The 25,401-nt window shown below is 42.4% G+C and overlaps 1 protein-coding gene across 1 annotated transcript in view; it reads left to right on the top strand.

Annotated features, from left to right (window-relative positions):
* The first annotated feature begins 1,547 nt into the window (after positions 1-1,547).
* znf407 (zinc finger protein 407) overlaps positions 1,548-25,401 on the top strand; it is a 132,879-nt gene continuing 109,025 nt past the window's right edge. The window contains exons 1-4 of the mRNA XM_076150538.1: positions 1,548-1,635; positions 3,717-4,453; positions 4,946-7,123; positions 12,103-12,217. Of these exons, the coding sequence (XP_076006653.1) occupies positions 3,784-4,453; positions 4,946-7,123; positions 12,103-12,217 (2,963 nt within the window). The 5' untranslated portion in view covers positions 1,548-1,635; positions 3,717-3,783. The remainder of the gene's footprint in view (positions 1,636-3,716; positions 4,454-4,945; positions 7,124-12,102; positions 12,218-25,401) is intronic.

The raw sequence follows: 25,401 nt of genomic DNA, 5'->3' as shown, positions 1-25,401 counted from the left end.
TTTGCATCGCCATTACAATCGAGTGACTAAATGAATACATTCTGAATAAATTCTAACAATATTTTGGACAATGAAATCCATTTCATGGAAGATTACATATATTTCACACACTGTCACTTTCACTTTCACACACTACTTCCTTACAGGCAGGGAGGTGTGATTTTAGAGAATACCCAAACAATTGTGTGGTTAATTAATCTAAAGCAACCCAGTCCTATGTGAGCCCTAAACCAGCAGGTGGTCCATCCTGTCATATAATTAGTTACTTTCACCTGATATTCCAATTTGCTCTAAAGAACCATGGATATATCAACCCAGCATTTTACTAGCTATGAACACCTGTTCTGTCTGGTATGGTTGGAATACAGATTATAATAAAGTACGTGTCAAAACCAAAAGTCACAAGGGAAGAAATGCACGGGTGTGTTTCTTGTTCTTTGTGTTGAGATCTTAAGAAACAGTAATTTATTATAGCAACTTCATTCTGTCTATCTGGTCTACATCTTGTATTATTTGTGAGTCTGCGAAAAAGTGAAAATAATTGCTACTTGTAGACTGCATTATAAACAACAGAACTACAATGAATTACAGCAAAACATGAGAATCTCAGATTTAAAAGATAGTTTCTTGATAACTGAAAAACTTTTAATATTAAGGCTAATAACAAAGGCTAATAGAGAAGTAGTGGCCACCAAAGCCAGCCTCCCCTCTTTAATAGACAACTAATGGAGAAAAATGAATGATGAATCTTAATGAAAAATGGAAGGTGGGAGAGGAGGAGTCTCTGTTTCCAACCATCCATGTCATGTAATTTTGACTGTGATGAATTAAAGAAAATTATTGCAAAAGTAAACTGTGTATTCGTTGGAGGAGGTATCATTTATCACCTCCTGACCTGTCAGACTACTTAATCAATTAAAGCTTGTGCATTAATCCATCTTCAGGCTTCAAAGCTAACAGTAGATGTCAACTGGAAGTGGTGATTCATCACAGGCTGACCAACTGAGAAAATTACAAATTATCTCCATACATGTTCATATCATTCACTGGTAAACGTTAAAGGTTAAAAAGTAGTTTTAATCCATACAGTAAAAAGTAAAATGTGCTTGAATATATTCAAATAATACTTATCCTTATAATATTCTAATATGATTGAATTACAATAATTCTAGTCGTAATAATTAGCATGGAACCGTCAAATAGAAATAAAGAAATAAAAGTATTTTAGCTTAAATCAAACATAATTGGCCATTTGGTCTCAGCTGACTGGTTTTCCTGTGGCACTGCAATGTGAGGAGTTGCACTATGTTCAAAAATGAATTTAAATTAATGAAACCTCAGCCTCCTTTCTCTCATCCAAGCAGAGGAATTGCGATGGTAATTATTGTGTGGTTTTTCATTGCATGTTTTACTGCAAAACATTGCCTTAAATGCATCATTCGCCGTGTGTTAAGCTCTGATTCAAAATGTTCCCACGGATTTGAATGCACCATCACCCAAACTTATCTGATGTATTACACACAGACGCTACAGGCAGAAGCCCCGCCTCCCAGTGACGCAGGGCCCATGCTACGGTACGCCATTTGTGTCTAGCAGGAAAAAGCGCGGACAGTGGCAACAGTGTTACAAACACAGGTAAGCTAACAGTAACTGTCCTTATTTCGTCTATTTATGACACACGTCTCGTTTGCTGAATCGAAATATCGCATTCTGGTGTGTTGTGAGGTATTTTATCGGTCATGCAGCGCACTGTTTCAAGGCTTAATGTTAGCCTCCTTTTTGGGCCTCTCTGCTGCCGTCGTTTTCTGAGCCTTTGGACCGACCAAGACCCGCCCCTGTCCCTCTGTGATTGGATGCCAAAGCAATTGTCGTAATTTCATTGGACCCGCTGTACGTCACTCAAAGCCGGGTTGAAGAACGCGCTGTTAGTTAGCTTGTTAGCCACAATAGCAAGACGTTCTATGTGGAGCAGTTTCGCTGTCCCGTACAGTTGTCGTGTTCTGTATTAAAAATTATTTTGTTAACACTATCAATTGCAGCATAAGGGGATTTGACTCGAAGCTGACATTCGAGTCTTGCAATCGAGTTGCATATTACTTTCTAATGTCAAGACACTCAGTAAACAGGGGATCTGTCCAGCTAAAGTTAGCAAACCGGCATCATAGCAACATGATATACATTGTACATTTATTTAAAAACAAAGCTGTGGTTGCGGGTGTTGCCATCAGATACAACAGCCAGCGCCAAGAATGAGCCTCGGGAGAAAACTAGGTCGTTTCATTCATAATATAACCAAGAGCCTTTATACACTCTCGGGCTCTTCGTTTGCAGTACACCAATCACACACACCAGACGGTGCTCAAACAAAGTTTTGCGTTGATAATTTTTGGTAAATAATAAAGTATATTTTCGTCATTCGATAGAATTGTGAGGTGATTTTTTACATTGGCTTTCATTGAAAATATTGTTACTTGCTGGACTTTCCGTTGACGTTATTTGATATGCTCAATCAGCCGGTTGTATTAGTTGCAGACGCAGGTGTCGAAGGGAACAATCACACGGCTGTTTCCACAAATGTTCATATGAATGTATTTTTTGAATAGAAAGTATCAGTATTGATTTCAGTTTCACTGTCTGTCATTAAGTGTTTTTTATTTTATAGTAATTTACTTTACTGTAAGTCATATTTTGACTTGTACAGTTACCTTTGTTGTGTTGTTTAACTTTAATATACTGTAATTTGCCTCTTCAGTTGTCAGAAAATTTTTTATAAAACCAAAATGTCTTGGCCAAAACTGTAGGGTTATGTTATGCATTAACGTGAAAAAAATGTATCAGCCAAAATGTCATTATTGGATTATTTTTAATATTCTCAAATATCTTAATATATTTTTTTTGTTGTATATTTTCATTGAAGGGGGACGGTGACCCTGGCCATTAGCTTATGCAGTTAGGTTGTTTATAGGGGCGTTGTTGGAGAAAAATAGTCATGTTCAGTGTCAAAGTAAAATAACTGTCATCAATAATCACATATCTATATAGGAACCAGCCTCACAAATCTCTTATTAGATCGTCCTGACCTGCAAAAAAGTTGCTGGATTTTGGAGCGTTGAATAAGCCAAGACTGCTTACACAGACATGTAGTAGCCTCCGACTTTTTGCCTATTGTACATCCAGTGCATATTTGTAAACACAGTGTGCATAATAATAAGAGCACATTATGATGTAGTCTGCTGTAATAAGGTGAATCCAGGTGAAAACTGAACATTGTACAGCAGTCACAAAGGAGGAACTTTAGATAAAGAGAACAGCTTATAAAATGATTTTAAAATGCTTGGCGTTTCATAGATGTGTGAAGGCCAAATTTGTTTTAGCAAAGCTACTACTGCAATTATGTCTGAGCAAGAAATGCCAATCAAATAAATCAGCCCAATGCAATTTGTCATTTTTTGCCATTTGATAAGCAACTGTTGATAGTGTGTATGTACTGTATACTCTGGCAGTAGAGAATCCATCAGCCAGTTGAGAGAACAGTTTGTGTCTGGGAGCACTAGATGGCGACAAATACTAATGTTTGTTGACAATTGTACTCGTAGGCTCTCTTTTCAGATGACTGGGCGATTAAATTATCTAGAAAAGTGTTCATTTGTTTGCAAAAAATTCTCTCACTAAATTTTGTCGAACTCATTGGTTTATCTTCTGTTTTTTTCTCCTAGGAGTTTGATCAAGCATCGATGACTGTCAGCAACTTCACTTTTCTGTGTGCATGCAGCAAGATATGACATGGATAAACCATTGACAATAGACAAAGAGGAAGTTCAGGACAAAGGGAGTCCAAATGACACAGGTGGGAATGTGCAGGCGGAGGATGAGATAATGGTGGAAATGACAAGCGATTCACATGACGGGACTGCACCTGATGAGGAACTAGCAGATAAATCAAGCCCACGCTGCATACCTCAAAACAAGGATGCCATATGCGCGATCTGTGGATTTATAGCCAAGTGCCCACGATATCTGAAAGTTCACTGTGCAAGAAAACATGGGAAGAAGTCCAGGAACAACATTAGAGCAACTGAAAAGCCAGCGGAAAAAGGTGAAAATGTCTCTGCGAGTCAGTTTGAAAACCAGAAAATGGACACGGAGGGAGAAAGCACTGTTGAGGCTGAACAAATCCAGCCCGCAGCAACAGGGCCTGCGCTTGATGAGCTGGAATCAACAGCCAAAGGTGATGCAATTGCTTCAGAGGGTTCGCCCGCTAAGGAGAGGGCATTAGAAAAACAGCAGGCGGATCAGGAAGAGCAGATTCCTACCCAAGAAAGAAGAATAAGCAAACGAATCCCAAAACCCAAGATGATTTTTTCCTGTGACTACTGCGGGCAAGAGTTTAGGGACAAGTCACCTCTTGATGTTCACATCCAGAGACATCACACCAAAGACATCCCATACACATGTGAGTATTTAACAAACCATCAAACGCATGCAGCTTCTAATTATCTTTATAGAAGTGTTACATTTCCTCATAGATAGAAGGAAGATAATCAAAATGGATGAGGAGTCGATACAGACTTGCATTTCAACTGAAGACTAAATATCTGTGGATGCAGTCACATCAGATCAGATCCACATACATTTTTTTGTAAAGCATCTATTGTTCACTCCACAATATATAAATATGTTTTACTTGGCACAAAACTCTCCATTGAGCATAGTTTTCAGACAGATTAGAGAGCAATTAATCAAGTTCTAAACCTTGATTTAATTTATCAATAACACCAAATACAATTTCAAGGTTTTTGCTGTATTGCTTTGAATCAATAATCTCAATTATTGGTTGATTTCATTGGATAATGTTCATAATTTTTCATAATTATTGTGCACACATCTGAATTTTTATGTGTATTGTTGTTTTGGTGTTTCTGAAGTTTTATGGAATATCTTTCAGTTGATGCTGATGAGAACGTGGATAAGGAAGAAGAAGCTGAGGAACCGGGCAGCATTCTGAGGGCCATCCCAGGACGAGTCGCACCCAAACGCTCACTCAGCAGGTTTCAGCTGAAATGTGTGTACTGCGAATTTAGGGTTAGCACCCCTGGAATGCTGGAGAACCACGGACGAGTCAAGCACCCAGACAAGGACTGCTACCGCTGCAAACTGTGTGACGTTTTTGCGGCCACACCGGAGTGGATGCAGGATCACCTGTCCTCCGATAGCCACCAGCAGAGGCAGAAAGGGGAGGAAAGCACCGGACCCTCCTCGTTCGATGTCTACGTCGAGAAGGTCAGCAGAGACGGAGCTTGTTTGGAGGATATGGCTCAAGGGACTGGTGGAGATGTTGAACCTCCTTTGACAGAGGGAGAGGAAGAAGCGGAGGAGGCAGTGGAGGCTGCTGCGTTGGCAGAGGAGGAAGCATTGGAGCCTCAGCCTACCAAGAAGAAAAAAGGTACACCAAAACAGGGGCCCACTACCACGTGTGCGTATTGTGGCCTGGTAGTGTCCAACGCCGCTAACCTCAGTGTTCATGTCCGTCGCAGACACAGCAAGGAGTACGGCTACAATTGCACTCTCTGCAACTACAGCTGTGTGACCAAAGGTGACATGGATCGCCACTGTATCACAAAGAAACACGTCAGACGCGCCCAGGACAGCGGGAACAACAACCCAGTCAATACACCCAATCACATAAGTGCACAAACTCAGGATGCAAATGCAGCGCTTGAGACCACAGATGAAGAGCAAGCGACTGACAACACAAGCTCCAAAGAAACCAGCGGAGAGGAGGAGACACAGTCGGACACAAGCCACAAAAAAAGTAAATATGACTCTGTTAATGCTTGTAACTACTGTGATTTTGTGGCTCAGTCAATCCCTTCACTCCATCTTCACGTTAAAAGAAAGCACACCAAAGACTTTGAGTTTGTCTGTCTAGCATGTAACTACTATGCTGTGACGAGCAGGGAAATGACTCGCCACGCCAACACAGACAAGCACAAGCAGAAAAGCCAGAAATATCTGGAGCCAGTTGGAAGTGATAGACAAAGAAACCTGCCAGGGAGGCTGAAGGAGGTCACTGAGTTTGTGCAGGCAGACCCTCAACCTGAATCTGAACCTCTTAGTCCCACAGAAGTGTCTACATTTTGTTCTGATGACAGACAGGCTGAAGATACTCAGCACACAGGTGCACCCTCGGTTGAAGATGCAGCTAAAACAGTATTTATGACTGACAGTACTGAGGCAGATGAGAGAAAGGTATCTTGTACCGGCAGTGAACCAGAGCCCACCAGCGAGACGATCATGCCTAAAACAGTATCTGAACCCCAGGCGACTCCAGTGGAGCTTCAACCTGGAGTAGATCAGTCCACAGAGCAAGAGTGTCAGGAGGAGGGTGGCAAGCAGGCAGAGGATGAAGCCTTAAATGCAGATGTGGAGATGGAAGACGCAGTAAAGGACAGCCCCCAGACAGATACGCAAATGTCCAAGGCCCTTCCCTTCGATGCCTGCATTGTATCTATGAAGGCCCTCGCTGAGCAGGAACAGGAGGGTCTGGCTTTGGAGAGTGAGGCTGCTGTAGTATGTCTGACTGGAGGATCACCTGAGCTCCCCAGTCCCGCCACACCGCACGTCCAGAAGCTCAAACCCAAGCAGGGGAAGGATGAAGTCAAGACCTTTGCTCGCATCCGGTGTGACGACTGTGGCTTCATGGCTGACGGCGTCAGCGGCCTCAACGTTCACATCTCCATGAAGCACCCAACCAAAGAGAAGCATTTCCACTGCATGGTGTGTGGGAAGTCATTCTACACTGAGAGCAACCTGCACCAGCACCTCTCCAGCGCTGCTCACCTGAGGAACGAGCAGAACAGCGTGGAGGAGCTGCCCGAGGGGGGCGCAAGCTTCAAGTGTGTGAAGTGCACAGACCGATTTGAATCGGAGCAAGACCTGTTTGTTCATTTTAAAGAAAAACACGAGGAGCTCCTAAGGGAAGTCAACAAATACGTGTTGGAGGACACTGAGCAGATCAACCGCGAGCGTGAGGAGAACCAGGGCAGTGTGTGCAAATACTGTGGGAAAGTGTGCAAAAGCAGCAACTCAATGGCGTTCCTGGCCCACATCCGTACACACACAGGTATGCATTATGGTTTTATTTTTTTATTGTTTTTTGTCTCTCTCTCTCTCCATCTCTGTCTCTCTGTGTCTCTCTCTCTCTCAGAGTCATAGTCCTTATTGTCATTATTTGTGCAGGTAAAATAGAAACAAATGTTGCTACTCAGTTCCCCTAATCGCTGCAAATTCCCAATTCTCCACCCCCCTTTAGAAATCAGCGCAGAGCTCTTGTCAACAGAAGTGTTTGTCCAAATTGAGTTCACTCCTGTACTGACCTGAGCTGACTTTAGGGCAGAGGTCATCAGAAGAGAAAATCATATTTTGCGTAATCACAAAAATAACATGAGATTGACTTTATTTACTCAATCAAGATGAATACAGACAATCATAATATTATTGTATCCCTGCTTCCATGTGAACTTGCCCTTATGTGACCAACCAAAGCAAAATCAAGCTGCTCATCTGTGCAGCCTTTGTTTATAAGAACAGTAGGATTAATCTGTGGCAGCTCAGGCTAATGTTAAGGCGACTATCTACTTCAGCCAGGTAATAGCTGTTTCAGTAGAGGTGAAAGTAAAGACTGATAGAGCTTCCGACCAGCAGGAGAGACGCTAATGGACCCCAGATTGGGATTCCCTGAGCAATGCTTGGTCAGAGACATGTGCGACTCATAATTGATGTGTCCATTACCAAGACTCAGTTGTAATTATAGTCAATAAGTCTCTGTAAATGTGTTAAAGCTTAGGCTAAAAGCATTGAGGGTCCAAAGAGAGGTGGGCTAATAATTTAAAATAATCAATGCAGACGTATTCAAAGCCCTTAATTTCCCCTGTGTCTTTACGTCCATGCTTGTGTATACGTGTGTGAGATCTTGCATGTGTAGTGAATTTGTGTATATGTCAGCCTTCATGGCTAGCTGATTATCCTCAATCCATTAAGATTTATCTTGTCATTTATAATGCAAAGCAGGGCTGCATTGGTCAGGGCTTTGGCTGGGGAATGTCTGGCAGGTTAAGAACACAGGGCGCTCCATTACTCTTCCTTGACTATGTGTATTAATTGCTTTTAAAATCAACTTAATGCAGGAACGAGATGTGAGGGCACCATCAATAAATGCCCTTCTCCGCCGCTTACGGTCCATCCCCCTTTCAGCCTAAACTTTAATGGGACTTTAATTGGAGTCCTTGCTCTGTTTTTTGCACACGTGTGTATACAGTATGTCGGCTTTTCCCGTTTTTGCTCGTACGGAGTGACCAACCGACGTCGCTATGGCTTCCACTTCCATGGTTACCGATTAAATTGAGTGACAGTGGCTGCTTTAAGATGTTCCAGCTGTTCACTTGTAGGCGATACTGTATGAATCCCTACGTACACTCACTAACTGCTGCTGAACTAAATCAAGTGTTCCGATTTCAATCCATTACCCCCTTAAATGCCCATGAATGCATTTGTTTGAATGCATATTACAAGATTTTAAGAGCTGTGTTAGTTGTATAGCTGGCTCTTTGTTTCTTCTGCTATTTGCCTCGCTTAATTCAGCTTGTTCAGAGCGGTAAGAATTAGAGGTTAAAACCCTTCTGATTAATATCGAGCCGCCACTTTCTAACTAACAGTCAGTAATAAATATGTACTCGTCATGTTACCTTGTGCCATAACTCCTGAGTTTTGAGGTCAAGTGAAGTGTTACTTAAGAAAATGAAAGCTGTGACACTGAGGTCCTCACAGATGGCTTCAAGTCAAGGGCATATTCTGAAGTATCAATTCATTTATACTTTTTTTTTGGAGCTTTATCTCCTTTTATTCCTCTGAGTTATGGGCTTGTTTATGCGAATATGTCTCCCGTTTCATTTATGCTGCTCTTATTTGTAGAAGGCACCCATTTCTCTTCATTTTGACAACACATGCCAGTTGTTATTATTGCTAAGTTCCCTCATTACAGTGAATTATTTACCTTTTATGTGCTGGTCATTTACTTTGGGTTTGTTTGTGAGGCTGGGGATGTCGCACAGTGGGGGTCTGCCAGTTTCTAGGCTGGGAGCATGTCCAGATCCTTTTAATTAAGACCTACTTTTTATTCACTTGATTAATCAGTGAAATCAGGAGACGGTAGTGGGAGGCTGCACACCAATTTGTCAATTTGTCCCTTAAAGGAAACACGTACACATACGTGCATTTTGCCAACGAGCGTACAGCTGAAATTTGCATTTTGAGGTAAATTGGTCACTTTTTCACTGGAGTGAGCTGTCTGACCTCAGACTGAGCTGCAAAGTAATGGACACGCATACACACCACAAAACATGCACACTCACACACAGGAAGTAATACGGCTTTAAATAAATAACTGAAATGTAAAAGTACAAGTTTTCAGTTAGTCTGTCTCACCTTAGGGTTTTATTCTGACAAACCTCTTCCCTTGGAAATTTCCGGGTCAAGACATTTACCCTCCTCTGACCTTTTGACCTATCATAACACACACAAAAGTAACCCAAAGCATTAACTAGAGCTCCACTACATCTATATCAATTGCAAGATTTAGAATTGCATACATTTTAGGCATAAGCAGAATTAGTCCGTCTCTTAATCTGCCCACTTTTCCAGACATGTCCTCTTCTCTAAACAAGACCACTGCTGTTGAGGTGCAGATGCCTGTGTGAGGACTTTTGGTAACTGATAAAGATATTAAAGTTAAAGAAATGTGAGAAATGGCGCATGCAGGACAATTCACAGAATATATTATATTTCTGGGTCGAAAATGTATAAATGTAGACAAGGTGACGAAAGGTCTATGGCCGCTGTTTACATTAATTAGGGAAAAGGCAAAGAATTGTTGTGAAAATAGTGAGCGTAATATATCTCAACTCTGTTTATTTGTCAATGCTTTACAACAGCTGTTGATGGAAAGAAGAAAAAATAGCAAAACCGACATTTATTTATACGAGTGTGTCATTGCTTTAGTGAAGGACCGCTACTCGCACAATGTTTGGATAGCCAACATAACCCTGTTATTGGCACCATAAAATGATGTTCTTTAAAACCTGAAGCTCAAAGCGAAGCCTTTGACGGCAATGTGTGGCATGTGTAAGGCCTTAGACATTATGCAGTGTGTGGGTGTGCATGTGTGTGGTGCTGATGGTGGACGGGGGGGGGGGGGTGTTGTGAAACATGGCAGAAGGTTCTCCTCTCAGGAAATGAATTAGTCATTCCCTGTCTCATCTGGGATGTGAGGGAGCCACATCGCCTCTATGTGGATGGCAATATTAATTTAACATGACACCGCATTGATGGTCAATTTCAGTTTTACGGAGGCTGTTTAAGTGGAGTGGTGGAGTATTAATGTGATAAGATGTGAGAACTGAGGCACGTTACATCTCTCTCCTCTCTGCCATGTCTCATACTCAGCCAGCCATCTGGACAAATCAGCTCCCCACACGCCTCGCTCTCACCTCAACTTTAGGTTGTGTGTGTGTGTGTGTGTGTGTGTGTCTGTGTGTTTGTGCGCTATAGAGAGATGCAAACTGAAAGAGAGCGAAGAACAAATTACTTTGCTTCTGTTTGTCCATGTGTGATCATGTCTTACCAGTTAACTGTGTGTATACGTGTGAAGGTGGGCTTTGAGTCTAGAGGCAGGAGTAATGGTTTATAATTGTGTGGATGTCATTAATTTAAGGTTCTTTTTGAGTGTTGAGTGTAGGAATGACATATGGATATGTGTGTATTGTCTACATTTCTAGTGACTTTTGGCAATTTGTCTTCCCCTCTGCTCTTGCGCAAGTGTTTTTCATTGTGTCTTGTGGTTTTACTGTGTCTGTGTTTGTGTTGTATACTGTAGGGACAGGGAATAAAGAAGCTGGCTTTGCTGTTGCCCATGCGGACCCTTCTGCCCCCTGTGTTTATGGGCCTTGTTAGCACAGGCTTGCCTTTCAATCTTCGTTACCGGCTTAAAATTCGATGTGTCGTTCTTGCAGCTCACAGCAAGTGAACCGTGTATGAACGAATTAGTAATCTACACAAAGTGCTTAATCAAATCAGCAGCTGCCCCTGGAATAAATATTGTAGACTGCCTTGGGATATTCACTGGGAGAGTATGAGGATTTTCTCAAAGATGCAAACGTGGATATCATACCAGGCTGCCATTTAAATTGGAACGTCACACTATATGTTAGCCTGCAACTGCCCACTAATGCCAGCAAAATATTCATTTTATTTTTGACAAATGTGCAGTTTTCAGTGACGTGGGTTTGTGTAGTAACGTAGATCAAAGCTTGTCATTGAGGGAAATGTGTAATTAATTCAGCTGGATGAAGACTTCAGGTTGCACAACATCACATAAACATCACATATAACTGATGTTTGGTCTTTGTTAGTTTTACTTCCTTAATGGAGGAGCCCAGTTTCCTCCTCCTGCAAGGGCTAGTAGCTGCTGGTGTATTTCCCATCCACCCGTTACTCTTTTGCAGTCACCCAGAGGCATCTAGCACCCGCAGCGGCCCTCCCAGCTCTGCTCTTAAATGACTGATGGCAGGCGCAGGCTTTGCCACTCTCTCAAACTCTACCACACCCTCTGGATTTATTAATGACAATAATTAGGAAGAAACCTCCCTCCAAAGCCCGCCAGAGTGATTAGCGCTTTAATGATGGAACGGGAGGTAGTGAGCGCACACAGAATTGATTTACGTATTCAGCCTGACCTTTGGAATCCAATTTACGCATCCACAGGCAAAGGAAGAGTAGGTAAGAGACAAAGGAGAGTGACAAGGATAGATAGAAAGTGAGTGAAAGGAGAGAAGTATGGCACTTGGACTATGACTGTAGCTTTTATAGGTATTGGAGTAAAGGCATCTGTTTTAATTATCCTTCAAAGGTTTTTTTTTTTTGTCACGTTTTATGTTTGAAATGTTAAATGTACAGTATAACATATGTGCAGTCATATGTACAGTTTTTTAATGACCTCCTGTGTGTGATCAAACACTGTGTCACTGTTACCTGTACTCTCTTTTGCAGGTTCTAAGCCCTTCAAGTGTAAGATCTGCAACTTTGCAACTGCCCAACTCGGGGACGCCAGGAATCACGTGAAGAGACACCTCGGCATGAGAGAGTACAAATGTGACATCTGTGGGTGAGTTACAAGTCCGTTTAAAATGATTCAAAACACTGCTTAAAGCTAGGATAGTAGCTGGGGAACACACACACACCGACTGAAACTGATATTGACAAAGTGTGGAACAGAGAGCAGATATTAGTGATTTCTCAATATGATGCCAGGTTTGGATAGACAGGTAAAATAAGTTGTATAAGAAATTCAGCTTATTCTTACAAGATTTAAGTCTGGAAAACACTGATCCAGGAATAACTTCAATTCACCGTCAGGTAAGCACTGGAACAACTGAAAGTTTACATGGTAATATGACTTGATGCCAAACCTCCAAGCCTCGTTAACAACTGTAAAAGCGAGGTGTTGTCTCTATAAAGTAAACTAGGATTCGGGGGATTTGAGTGATAATGAGACTGTAATGGCTGATAGAATATTAACAGCTTCAACAATAATGTAGTAGATCTAATATGAACCCTCTGGAGAAACAACTCAGGGATGGATCCCCCGTATTTGGCTGGCCAGGTGTGTAATGGGAGCTTTAGGTAGAGAAGTTGAAACTGAAGTATAAAACATGAAATATAGTGGAGGGTATGTGACTGTGATCACCAGTAAGATATTAATAGCTTTAATAATAATGTGCTGGATCAAATATAAGAGGTCGAATAAAAGTTTGATAGATGCTCCAGCAAAAACAGTTCAATGAAATTAGTCCAAAGGGTTAGTTGAGAATCAAATTTTCATGTTGTTCCATGTCCAAGGTCAGGTACATGAGGGGCTTCCGGCGAATGGCCAAAAGAAATTCCAATTTGCAGGATTTGTGGTGAGCCGGGTCAAGCCTGTGTGCTGATATCTGAATGGAGAAAGGAGCTTTAATTCTCTTTTGTACAACCCACTTGTCTCCAGCTAATGTTATGGCTAAACCACACCGACCAAAGCAAAGATTGTTGGCTCACTCTGGCTGCTATTAAAGTATTGATTCACATTGTAAAGACAGAATAATGACAAAAACCTGTGTGTGTGTGTGTGTGTGTGTGTGTGTGTGTGTGTGTGTGTGTGTGTGTGTGTGTGTGTGTGTGTGTGTGTGTGTGTGTGTGTGTGTGTGTGTGTGTGTGTGCGCACTTAGATAGCTCCTACACAGTTTATTTTGGTGAATCAAAAGTTTATTTTACCATCATTATTTCAGCATACAAATAATCCTAATTAGAAGATACGGTATGCAGGTAACAAAAGGCATCAGCATACTCTATCCCAGTTCCTTCTACCCCATACATTTAGACCATATGTTGTGTTTTGCTGGTTGCATTCCCGTGGTAGACCTCCTCAGTGCCTTGCCATGTTCAAATGGACGTGTTAAGCTGTTTAACATGCAGTTGGGGAATAGAGTAAATTGTGGGATTTCCAGCTTTGTGCCATTGAGCTTCTGTGGCTATACACTCGGTAAGATGAAGACATATGTGGAGTTATTAGTTTCTCCCTCTGTGTAATTCTGTGTAAACTGTTCCATTTAGTTCAGTCGCTGGGCGATTTTGTTCTTCTAAACCCGAGCAGAGTGAATGTGTTTATTTGCTCCTGCTGATGTTCGCAAACATATTACAGCAGGAGCAAACAAGCTTTGGTTTAAACACAGATTCTCCTTTAATGAGAGGAAGGGCTCATGTTTCACAAGCCCTCCAGCTGAAATCCGTTTCTCCCAAGTGCTGCGAACGCGTTGGGCTTTGACCAAGTGTCTAGCCTTACATACACACCCAAATATAAACACACATACATACAGACGAGTTCCACAATATGCTTTTAAATGGGACTACTAAATACAGCCCCTGGTTTCACAAATCATGCGAATAGAGGAGCGGCGGGCTGCCAGTGCCAGCCTCTGCTGACAAATCGGCCCTGTGTGTGCTTTCAGTACTGACTGATTATCAGGCCATCCCTCCCCTTGACTAAAGAGCAGCAAATGCAAAGAAACCCCCAGAAACACCCTCATTAAGGCCAGAGCCATACATACACATAGCCTGTTCTCCTTCCCCAAGTTTTCACATTTGATAACATAATGTCCTTAATCTGGATCTAAACCACCTAACTAATGGATGACCATGTTTCAGGTATAATGTGTAGTCGAGCTTCCTGTTTTGTTTTTGGTGACCTAGAAAAAGCAAGATTATATTGCTATTAGGCTCGGCGTCCTCCTGTGGATAGTAATGATGGCATAACATTTCGCTTACCCAAGAAAGTTTTTGGGATGTTTGTAATCACCATTTATCATTTCAATTAACAACCTCAACTATGTGCCGGCCACTTAACCTTATACAATTTGCTATTTTCATAATTTGTTGCTGCATGTGAAGAGTCTTGGGCTTTCATGGTGGCATGGAATTTTACAGGTTCAGTTATTTACCATGCAGAGCATCAGCTTAGCGTACTATTCCATTCTATAACCTCAGTCTCTCCATATTGTGATCGATCGGTGTTTTTCCTTGTTGAGCTTTGAGGATAGAAGAGTACCTTACCTCTGACACTGTGAGCTTTTAGACTGCGGTGAAAAGATGCGATGCACCCTCGCTGTCTAACCCACTTTAGCTCGAGTCCAACGCGTGTGGTCTCTTCTCCTGAGCAGGTGAAGTTGTTGATGCTCAAAGATCATATTGTTGTGGCATTTAATTAACAAATGCAAATGCAAGGCCAGGAACAGATTGGAACCCTTGACCAACCTGCCAATCAAACCTGAGTAGGCCGGTCAGTGCTTTGTTCATCACTGCTAACACGCCATAGGAATTCTTTCTCTACCTCACCATCCCCTCACTTTCTCTATATGTTTGTCTCTTTGTCTGTGTGCCTACCTGTCTGTATGCCTAGCAGTGTCTTTATTTTAATCTGTCTTAATTTGCCTGTTAAAAAACTCTTGAGGTGCTAAAACAGCAGAAAAACACAACTAGGCTGTTAGCATACAAGATAAGATTTCTCATATTTAATTGGTTAAAAAACTCCTCCAGCATGTGAGACGACAGCTTCTTGCATTTCCTCCTGGCATGTTTTGTCCACAGTTGGGCTCGGCCACTTAATGAGCCTCCACTTCCTCTCTTCCATCATCTACCAGAAAGGCCCTGGATTCAGCATTTCTTCCCTCCCACTCTCTCATCCTCCCCAAAGATGCACTGGACATCGAGTGCTGTTGTAGGTGTTAAATTATGCATAAACAGTCTAAATTCTTTGAGGCATTGGTTTAATATCTCAGCCTGGGCCTTAGAAGTATTAACACTATCGTGGACATGGATTGTCCTCTTGTGGACCACAGCTTTATGATTATGGGTCATAAGCTGCCCATATCCTAGTGTCACTTCAGGAATTTGGTCAAAACTTAAAACTAAAACTATTGCTTCCTCGCGTTACAAAAAAGTTTGCAACATCTTTACTGCGGAGGAAGCTGCATTGTGCTCTTCCTCCCTCCCGCCCTTGTCTCAGCTTTCTTGACTTAGTGTCGGAGTGAGTATATATAGTCGTGATTTCATGTTGGGTGTTGTGTGTGTGATGTGACTGTTAACAGGATGGGGCTGGCTCGTGTCAGGGTTTTTGTGTCCCCCTGTCTTGTGAGATTGTCTGGTCTGTTCCTAGAATAGCCCATCAGTTCCGCCCTGCGTAGCTCATCCGCTGTAATGTGCCTTAATGCCCGGGCCTGTATGAGTAGTGTGAGGCCTGGCAGTGACAGTGGAGGAGCATCTTAGCTCGCTGCTTATCCAGAGAAAGCCGTCACTTAACTCAGCCCCTCTATTGTCTATCCACACCCCTCCTCTTCTCCCCTGACGTGATTCTCTATAATCCTCAAACAGATTCTGGTTAGAACTCCCTGAGAACTATTTTTATGTTTTCCCCCCTCTTCCTCCCATTTAAACATTAATGGTTGTTGCAGATGAAGAGAGGGATCCCTATGAGGATGATTATAATGTCACTCCGCTGATCTCCCGCTGCCCCGAAATAATTGTACATCATCGCTTCATAACGTGTCACAGGGACGTTGGTGGCGTGCAATTAAAACCGCAGAATATAATACACCAAATTACTGCCTGTCAGGCCTGTGAACAACACACTCGGTATTTGAGTTACACTTAATCATCACGTACATTAGCGATTTTGCTAAGATCCCCCCCCCCCCCCCCCCCCCCCCCTTCTTCCACTCATGCACCAAAGGCGTGAAACACACTGCTCTTTACAGGCTGTGGGATTGTGTCTGTGATATAACAGCTCCGGGGGTAGCTACGCGTTTATGTTCGAGTAAGCCCATTGAAAGTTCATGATGTCCTTAACGATTTAGCTGTACGTGACCAAACCTGCACACCGTCTTGGCAGGACTCAGTAGCAGGAAGTCTGAACTCATTATCACACAACAGATGTAAGCACTCGTGTTTTTTTTTAATACTTATACAAGTCACTTTTCACATGCTTTTGGTGTTTGTGTATTTCATTAGCATTTTTTTCCCCCAACCTTTAGATGTCTCTTAATTAGCATTTTCTACATCTGGTAGTTTTTTTTTTTTTTTCATACTATCAAATAGGAATACAAATTTCGATTACTGTCATCATTATTTTTTCTGATTTATCGGGTAGTGTGTAAAATGTAAAAATGCATGGTCCATAACTAGATTTATATCATATTGTCTGTTTTACTTGTTTTGATGCGTGATTTGATTAATCTGAATTATTTTCTTCTTGTTAGCGAGAGGCCTGATATTTATCCCCCATCAGGAAGTTATATAAATGTTTAATGGCTCAGATACTTTCAAGTTTCTGTCTGGGAACATGGCCCTTGTCAGTCAGTATGGTCCCCTTCACCAAAATAAACACATTTTGCTCTGATGCATTTAACTAAATTTAGTGTGCCATTATCGGAAATGAAATAAGTAACGCTAAAGGTCATTTGGAAAATAATGCAGAAAGGCTGGTCTGGAAAGGTTAAGTATGTGCGGAGCTGTTCTGATGATAACGAGCGCTGCGTACGGCTTGGAGAGCTCAGCGTTCTGGTTTGACTCGGCGCTCTACGATCGCTCTTTATGACCGAGACAGCTTTACAGCCCGTTACCCCCCCATAACACGATAAAGCGCAGCATAATGGATTGGATGTGTTTAGTAGCCTTGGGCTGATGTTTGTAAAATTAATGTTTTTTGCAATAGAAACACACTCATGCACAGACACACGTGCACACACAGAAAGAAGGCAAGAGAGGAAAAAGAGGAGAGAGAGAGAAATCAATTCTAGACAGCGTCGATAGATCAATATAAATCCAGCAGCGTACAGTTTTACAGGTTTTATACCAGTTTTGCAGGATGATTGTCAACTTTATTTCCTGGCGCATGATGTGTCCTCTCAGGTAGCTCTTAGCTCCAACTAAAGAGATGACAAAAAAACATATGGCTTCATTAGTTGAGTTGGGATTATAGGCCTGATAATCAGCAGAAACACAATGAACAGTCAGCAAAAAGACATGCAAACTATTAAATTTATGTTTCAAATTAGACCACACAAATACTTGAGGGAGAGAGGAAGTCTGTTTGCTTGGTCAGTTTCATTTTGGTGATGGGGATGTTTGGAAGAGTTCGAATGGTCCCCCACTCAGCATCTCTGTAAGTGAAAGGAAACCAAGATATCTCAGTGAGCGTATCAGTCCCATTAGGTCTTAATAACAATCTCATATTCTTTAGTGGGCCCACAACAGGGGCATCGGGGCTTCATAATCAAAGCATTTCCCTTTAATCAAATATAACCAAAAAACAAACATAGGGTGTAGATACTAAACAACAGGACCAGGAGCCAGCGCAGCACATACTGTAGGCTTATGATATGAAGTTATACTCCTCTGGAGGATTGTCTAGGTTAAGAGGCTTTTGTCTGCACTATGTATGATCTCACAGACTTCTTCACTAAAACAGTGAACTTCCCGTGGCCTCAGCCTTTCTCATCGTTTTTATCACCTGTCTTTTTTTGTTTAAATCTTGACCTGTGTGACTTGACAATATATCATCTTTGACCTCACGTTGCCATAAAGTCATACAATATGATGTAATGGTCAATAATGAAAAGAACCGATCATTTCCTTCCATAAAATACCCCAGATAACATCGAATTTATATAACTTACTTGATGTGATGAAGGCAAAATGATTTCAAACAACTTTTACTATAAAATTGGGCCTGCACAAAAGAAATACAAACTTAAAAGAGGTTAATTTATTTCAGAAATGTTGCTGAGCAATCTAAAGAACTAATCACGTCGTAGGTACTGTATATCGTCGGCGCTAGAGAAGAGAAAGAAGTTAATGAGTGATTAACAACGGCAATTAAAAGATGAAGAGGAAGGCAGATGAAAACGGTGTAATTAAAATATCAGTCCTCTCATTGTCAGAAGTGCGAGTGTCATCCATTGTGAACTTATTAAAAGGCTGGGTGGAGGGGAAGGAGTGAACATCGCTTAATTCCAGGAGCCCAAAGTGTCTGGTAATCTGCCCATGGATGGAGCTGGGAAGGCTGTAACTCATGTTTAAGTGTTGGGGCCGTGTCATTGCAGGTTCACAGTCATGCATTTCTGTGTTGACACCCATCGGGGCAGGGGAGATTTGGCAGTCAAGAGTAATTTAACTTAATTAATGGGATGCATATTTGATGGAGGAATAAAATATCCCGGCTCAGCAAAGTGGAAAAGGAAAAAGATTTAGTGGAAGTTAAAGGTGGAGGGGAGAGTAATTTGTGCATTCAGTTACTGGCTGCTTGAGAGACAGAGAGGAAGAGAGCAAAGGAGAGAAAGAAGGCGGAGAGCGAGAGAGAGAAAGAGAGCGGGCCGGGGTTGATAAAGATGGCAACGGGGAGAGTGCAAGGAGTAGAAGCGAGGGAGGGGAGAAAGGGAGGATGAGAGATGGATGGTTGACACAAAGCTGAGCTGATGTGTAGAGGGGAATGGGCTGTCCCTCTATTGAGAGGTCCATCAGCCTGACAGCGCTTGATTTAATTGATATCCGGACTGAGCCCTTTCTCAGCGCAAACAGACACATTACGCTGGTTTGCAAACTTGTGGCGGCGCTGCCGGCTGCCAAGGGCCTTTTTAATATTCATGAGGGGGCTTTTAAGGGTGTTCGGCTACACTCCCCCCCCACCCCCCCTCTCCAGTCCCCACCAATCCCTTTTCAACATGCCTTTACTACCAACGCACACACTTTTTTTTACCTAGCAAACACTCACACAACCCTTTCATACAAGGCCGGTTCTTCTAGACAAACGGCGGCCTGACGAAAAGCTGTCACGCCGCTCTTAATCTCCCCTGGCACTTTTTAATTGACTTCCTGTAGATATAGGTTATTTTCATAGCTAGTCTGCCACCGAGATGTTTGATACCATCCCGGAGACTGGCATGTGGGATGCTTGCACTGTAGCTCACTAGAGGAGCTGCTGCTATCTGTCTCTCCCTGTCTTTCTCTCTTTGTCTGTCTGCTTCCTCCGTCTCCCTGTGTGATGGTTAGACTTATTGGAGGAGCAGGGGAGAGGTAAAATGTAATCAGTCATTGCCATCATCATAATTGAGCTGATGTACCTGCTGGGAGTGCTGGGGAAATGTTGGCTTGGTTGGAAGGGAAGCTCTTTCTGTCTGACTGAAGCTGTTAGGGGGCAGATGTTGGTCTGCTATTAAAAACTGGATGTCAATTAGTCTGTGCTGTCCGACTGAAATTATGGATGTGATGTCGTCATTTGAGTGCCTAATTATTGTAGAATTGATCAACACTATGGTCGTTTGTCAAGTTGAAGCCCTTCATTTAAATGTATTCTACACAAATAAGCACAAGCATAAACATCCATACAATGACTGGATGATGTCGATGATAATTATAAAAAGTAGTTAACAGTAGCAGTTCCTCTTTTATATCTGATTTTCCTGCTGTCTGATGTTGCTGTACTTTTTGATATTTTGGATCTGAAAATGGTGACATTTAAAATTCCTGAACACAAGCTGTCAGCGGCTTAATTCCAAAAAATATTGTTGCTCACAGGCAAATACCAATCTGTGTGTGTGTGTGTGTGTGTGTGTGTGTGTGTGTGTGTGTGTGTGTGTGTGTGTGTGTGTGTGTGTGTGTGTGTGTGTGTGTGTGTGTGTGTGTGTGTGTGTGTGTGTGTGTGTGTGTGTGTGTGTGTGTGTGTGTGTGTGTGTGTGTGTGTGTGTGTGTGTGTGTGTGTGTGTGTGTGCGTGCGTGTGCGTGTGCGTGTGTGTCACATGTGGTCTGGCCCCACACATGCAAATATTAGGCAAACAAGCACATGGCCCTTCCTCCTACTCACACTGCACAGATTAAGGATTTCAGAACTACATTTTTTTTTTTACAAGTCATCAACTCATTGACTAACCTTGTTAAAGAAGTATAGAAAATGAAACAACTGCATGACTACACAATTGAAGTAAGATTCAGTTTATATTGCATGAAATTAATGAATAAATAATTTTTTACCAGTTAATCGTTGAAAGGTGGTTGGTGATCGAGGCTGAGATCATATTGTTCAGACTACTAGAATAGTAGGTATAATTTGTCCCTTGCATTTAGATCAAACCTTGTCCACTTGACGTTGCTGTATCTATGGATCCCTCCTCTGGATCCTATCCTCGTAGTCACGGCCTGCCTGATGCAGGTGGCACCTTGGACAGGTCAGGAGTCTCTCATAGAGGTTGTTTAGAACTAGAAAGACTTAAGCCTGTTGTGCCCAAAGTGGAATCGTGTGGCCAGCTGGGCTCCAGGGTGGGGATTAATTGTATTGGGAGAATTGTCTATGATACAATGCATAAGAAACGTTGCTTTTATCACAGCTTTTACCTCTGTCCTCCTACATTAAAACAGTTCTGTGATTTTATACTTATTAGCTTATTGTCATGGACATATTTGTTTTCTGTCCTTATGTCAACAATCAAATGTTCAAGCGGACATCAAATGTAATCTTGTTTTCCACTGCAGGTTTAGTAGGGTTAGTTGTTATGTTTGGCCTTGTAGATTACCATTTGTTAGAATCCCTCAAGCTTACTATTACAAGATCCCCATGAATCTCAGATTTATGATGTGATATTGACCATTGTCTATGCAAAATAGATAATCAGCTGTGATGGATGGCTGACATTAGCGATGAAATTACATCAACCTTAACAGGCTATTGTATTAACACACCTAGCCAGTCTCACTCCTCCCACTGCCCGTTTAATTGATTAATTGCTGACATGGATGGATGAGGGGTTGTGGGTCCTGAATCGGTGGCTGATTGCTAGTCAACCATAAACAGGAGCAGCCACAGCGGGCCCTCAAGGGCAATATTCATGCTCCCCAACCTTATGGTGATTCCTTATCCAGCTCTGACAAGAGGAAAAATATTCGGCCATAAAAACGCTGGTATCACCGGGCTGACATATAAAGCCCTCCGTCACTCCCTCTCTCTCCTTGCTTGTGACGCGTCTCCTTTAGCGCTCAGTCGCTCAGCACACCCGTCGGACTCTGAAATCACACATCCTCCTCTGCATGTGTAGCTACAGTCCCTCAGGTAGCCCCCTTCGCCTCCTAGCTTTAAATATGAGCAAATAATGGCGGAATGAGTGATGCTGCCTGTGTCCTTGACTGGAATCCTCTGTGTGCTATAGCCACATCTCACTGTCTCACAGCCCTATGGGACACGTAAAACACCCCCGTAGAAAAACTCCCAAGGCTTCTTGGTGGCATCTGTGGATGGATGCAGTGATACAGAAATGCAATGAGCTCTTTGTGTGTGTGTGTGTGTGAGCGCGTGTGTTTGTGAACGGAGGTAGATGTTTGCACTGCTGTGTATTTAATGAGTGGGGTACTATGTCCACTTTAATGTGTTTGCATTTCAGATATGGTGCAACAAAGTTATTAAAATGTTATATTGCATATCATATCTCCTTTATGTCTTTGTGTTTGTGTGCCTGCATCTCCAGTACCCCCGGCAGCTGATGTTGAGTTTATTAAGAGCTCTGTGGTGGAAGGTTAGGGTCAGGCTCTGTGGCTGCCACGGAGATCTCCTTATCAGAAGCCTTACCACAAATTGCACTGAAGCTCTTGGTTGGGCATGTTTGAGGAGGACAAAAGTACAGTCATTTTCCATCCATTCAGACATCGACAAGTGCTAGGCCTGAACAAAAGATGAGTGGGCGAGTCACCGAACCATAGAACACCACACTTTCTAACACAGCGCCAGGTTACTGTACTTTTGAGCCCCTACAAACCAAACCGTAGTTCTGAACCCCTGCAACTGCCCGTGAAAATGCTGACACATCGATTACCCCACAAGCAAAAACCATTGAGCATGATGAGGAAGAGTGCACTCTCTGAAGAGGAAACATTTATTCATGTATTCTGTTTATTCAGCAAAGCAAACAGAGGTCAGGATTATGCTGCAACACTGATAGCTTTGTGTCCATTACAGTTAAAGTTCAAATTACGGGGTCCCTCTGCCCACTTTTATGGTCTTTTCAAAGCCTGCTTGCTCCACTCAAAGCCCCCCAGCAAATAATACTTACTTGGATTGTTACAGGCCCTATAAGTATCAATATGTGTCAAAAGAAAATTAAACACTAATTAGTTTCTTTGAGCCCATTTTGGAGCACAAACACACTATCTTGTATTTTAGTTGTGATCTGCTTAGTGAGCATTAGATGGCGCCATTCAACCTGCTTACAAACCTACAGTCAGTGGCACACAGCGGCTTCTTGCGTGAATGAAATGCACCAATTAAGACTGATATTGGTACTGTTGGAAGGTTTAAATGTAGATGCCTTTTATTTAATTACGTGATTTGACGTTTGGCATTTTAAAAGAATATGCCACCAAAAATGCCTTGTAAATTTATAAAGATTAATGCAGGAGTCAAAAGTGGTGGACGATGGGTAAGAGAAACTTTGTGAAAAGGAGAGCAATTTTATTCATTTAAGTATATGTGTGTGTGAAAACAGACCAGGACTTATATAAATACTCTTGAGTGTCCAAATGCTACAGACTACAGAATTAGTGAAGTGAATATTTGCCCGTCTCTTTGGTGAGACAGACTACCACAGTGGGTGTCGGTGCAGTTGTAAATGAGTGGAGTTGGAGGCTGGTCTTGTGGCGGGGCAGACTTGGCGTTCAGTGGGGTGTCCCTGCCAGTGCTGCTTTAACTAGGACAAGCCTCTCTATACCGCTGGACCTCAGGGGCCGATCAGCAGGTCTCAGGAGAGGCTCCCCACTCTGCCGTCTCACCAGGCCTGTCACAAGGGGGCTGACGCTGGGCCGGCTGGGTGCGGGGCTGCGGCGGTGGCGGAGGTGGAGGGTGGGGGGTGGGGGGTTGACATGCCGAGAGGGCAATTACAGCAAGGACAAAGACTACACAGTGATAAGTCCCCACAGCACCCTAATGAAGAGAGCAGGTTAGCCAGTTAAGAGGACTGGGGAAATGAGCGTGGCCTCGATGTGCGTTTGTTTGTGTGCGTTTGAGTCTATTTAACCTACCCAAGGAGGAAACATTTTCTGAGGTCATGTTCTTACCATGCTTGCTTAACATCAGTGACTGATGCCTTCCTAAGCTGGTGTTTTCCACTCCTAGAGCAAAAGCAAACAGCATCGCAGACTGGAAACCAGTACGTCTTTAGGGAATTATGTTCCTGTGGCTGTGTGTGTCGTGAGAAACAAAATCCAGATGCAAGCTATTAATGAAAAGAAATCTTTTAAATATCAGGCCTCTGGTGAGGAATTGTTGCACATTAGAAGATTTTTTGGTAAAGGACATCACACATAAAATTTGGTAGAATAAATCCTGCATTTTATATTTAAAATAAATTGGTATGTTTATAGGTCAGCAGTTGCAGAGAATTTATTCTGGGTAATAAAGGAGCCAAAAGAAAGATAAAACTAGAAGACGAGAAATACAAAATAGGAAATTGGAAAAAGAGTATAGAGAATCATTTCCAGAGATGGATTAACTGCTTTCCTCTTTGGTCACTTCTGCATATCCAGTCTGGATGCGATTATGGCCAGATCGCGTTATCAAGCAACAGATCCCAGATGCACCAACGTATTCTCTACCTCTTTCTTTCTTCTAACCTTTTTTTTTTCTTTTTGGCGGCAGAGAGAGATGGTGTGTACCTGATACTGCTGTGTTGGCACACCCGTCTGGGATCTGATAAGAGAGCCTCTGGAGCGGTGCTTATTCAAATCAGTGCATGTTCACAGTGAATAGGAACAGGTAAAGGCAATAAGATACAAGGCGATAACCTTTCTAGAGTGGGAGAGAGAATAGTTTTACACTCTGATTCACAGCTCCGCTATACTAGATGAGCGATTTGCAGCAGAGCCTAATTGATTTGCTTTATTCTGATCATTTCAAAATACAAAATAAAAACATTTCAATTACTAATGAGGAGTAGTTTATACAGCTTTCTGTTCTGCTAATGTTTTTTTATTTACCATCAAGCCCATTTTCATTTGCGTTGTTAATTGATGAGTTTCAGCCTTTTCATAGACCGATTTGGCTCAAGTGTGTGTGTGTGTGTGTGTGTTTGGTGTGTGTGTGTGTGAGCGTGCTTGCGTGCATTTATCTGTGGGAGATGGAGAAGGAGAGTGTGAATGTGCAGTTCCACCTATATGTTGAATAAAAATTCAGTAGTCGCATGAATAAATGTTAACAAGCATCCACAGTGATCAGATTTAGAGCTTCTCAGGTATTAGGAGCAGATACACACTCTAAAGTCCAGATCATAGTCGTACTGTAACTGTGTGTTTGTGAGGATCATGTGTGTTGGCACACACCGTGACAGTGTGTATACGTCACAGACATAAAGATCATATTTCATCAATACATTTTTTAACGCTGATCCACAGTGATTAGTTTTAGAGCCACCATGCAGAAATCTGAAGTGAGGCAAAGGAAAGCTTAATTGCGGAGTGCAGGGTGGTGTGCCAGGAGTCTCGGGGGTGGGGGGTTGTAACATATGTTGCGTGCACTCAGTGCAAGGCTCAGCAGTGATAGTTAAACATTGGGGTGAAACGCATCCTCCAAGGGCCTCCGTGTTAATGTGTTTGGCTTGTACAGAACTCAGCCTCTCTACGTCCTTGCATTTAAAACTACACTGCTGTGAAACCAGCGCCCACACTCAACAACAATTGATCAGATCAGAATGAGGCAGAAATTTAAAAAAAGGGCTGCTGTAGTAACAG

The sequence above is a fragment of the Genypterus blacodes genome, unplaced genomic scaffold (genome assembly GCF_046128005.1).
Source record: "Genypterus blacodes isolate CSIRO-AG114 ecotype Tasmania unplaced genomic scaffold, CSIRO-AGI_Gbla_v1 ptg000052l_1, whole genome shotgun sequence".
In the NCBI taxonomy this organism is placed as follows: Eukaryota; Metazoa; Chordata; class Actinopteri; order Ophidiiformes; family Ophidiidae; genus Genypterus; species Genypterus blacodes.
This window is presented reverse-complemented; position numbering and strand designations above follow the sequence as displayed.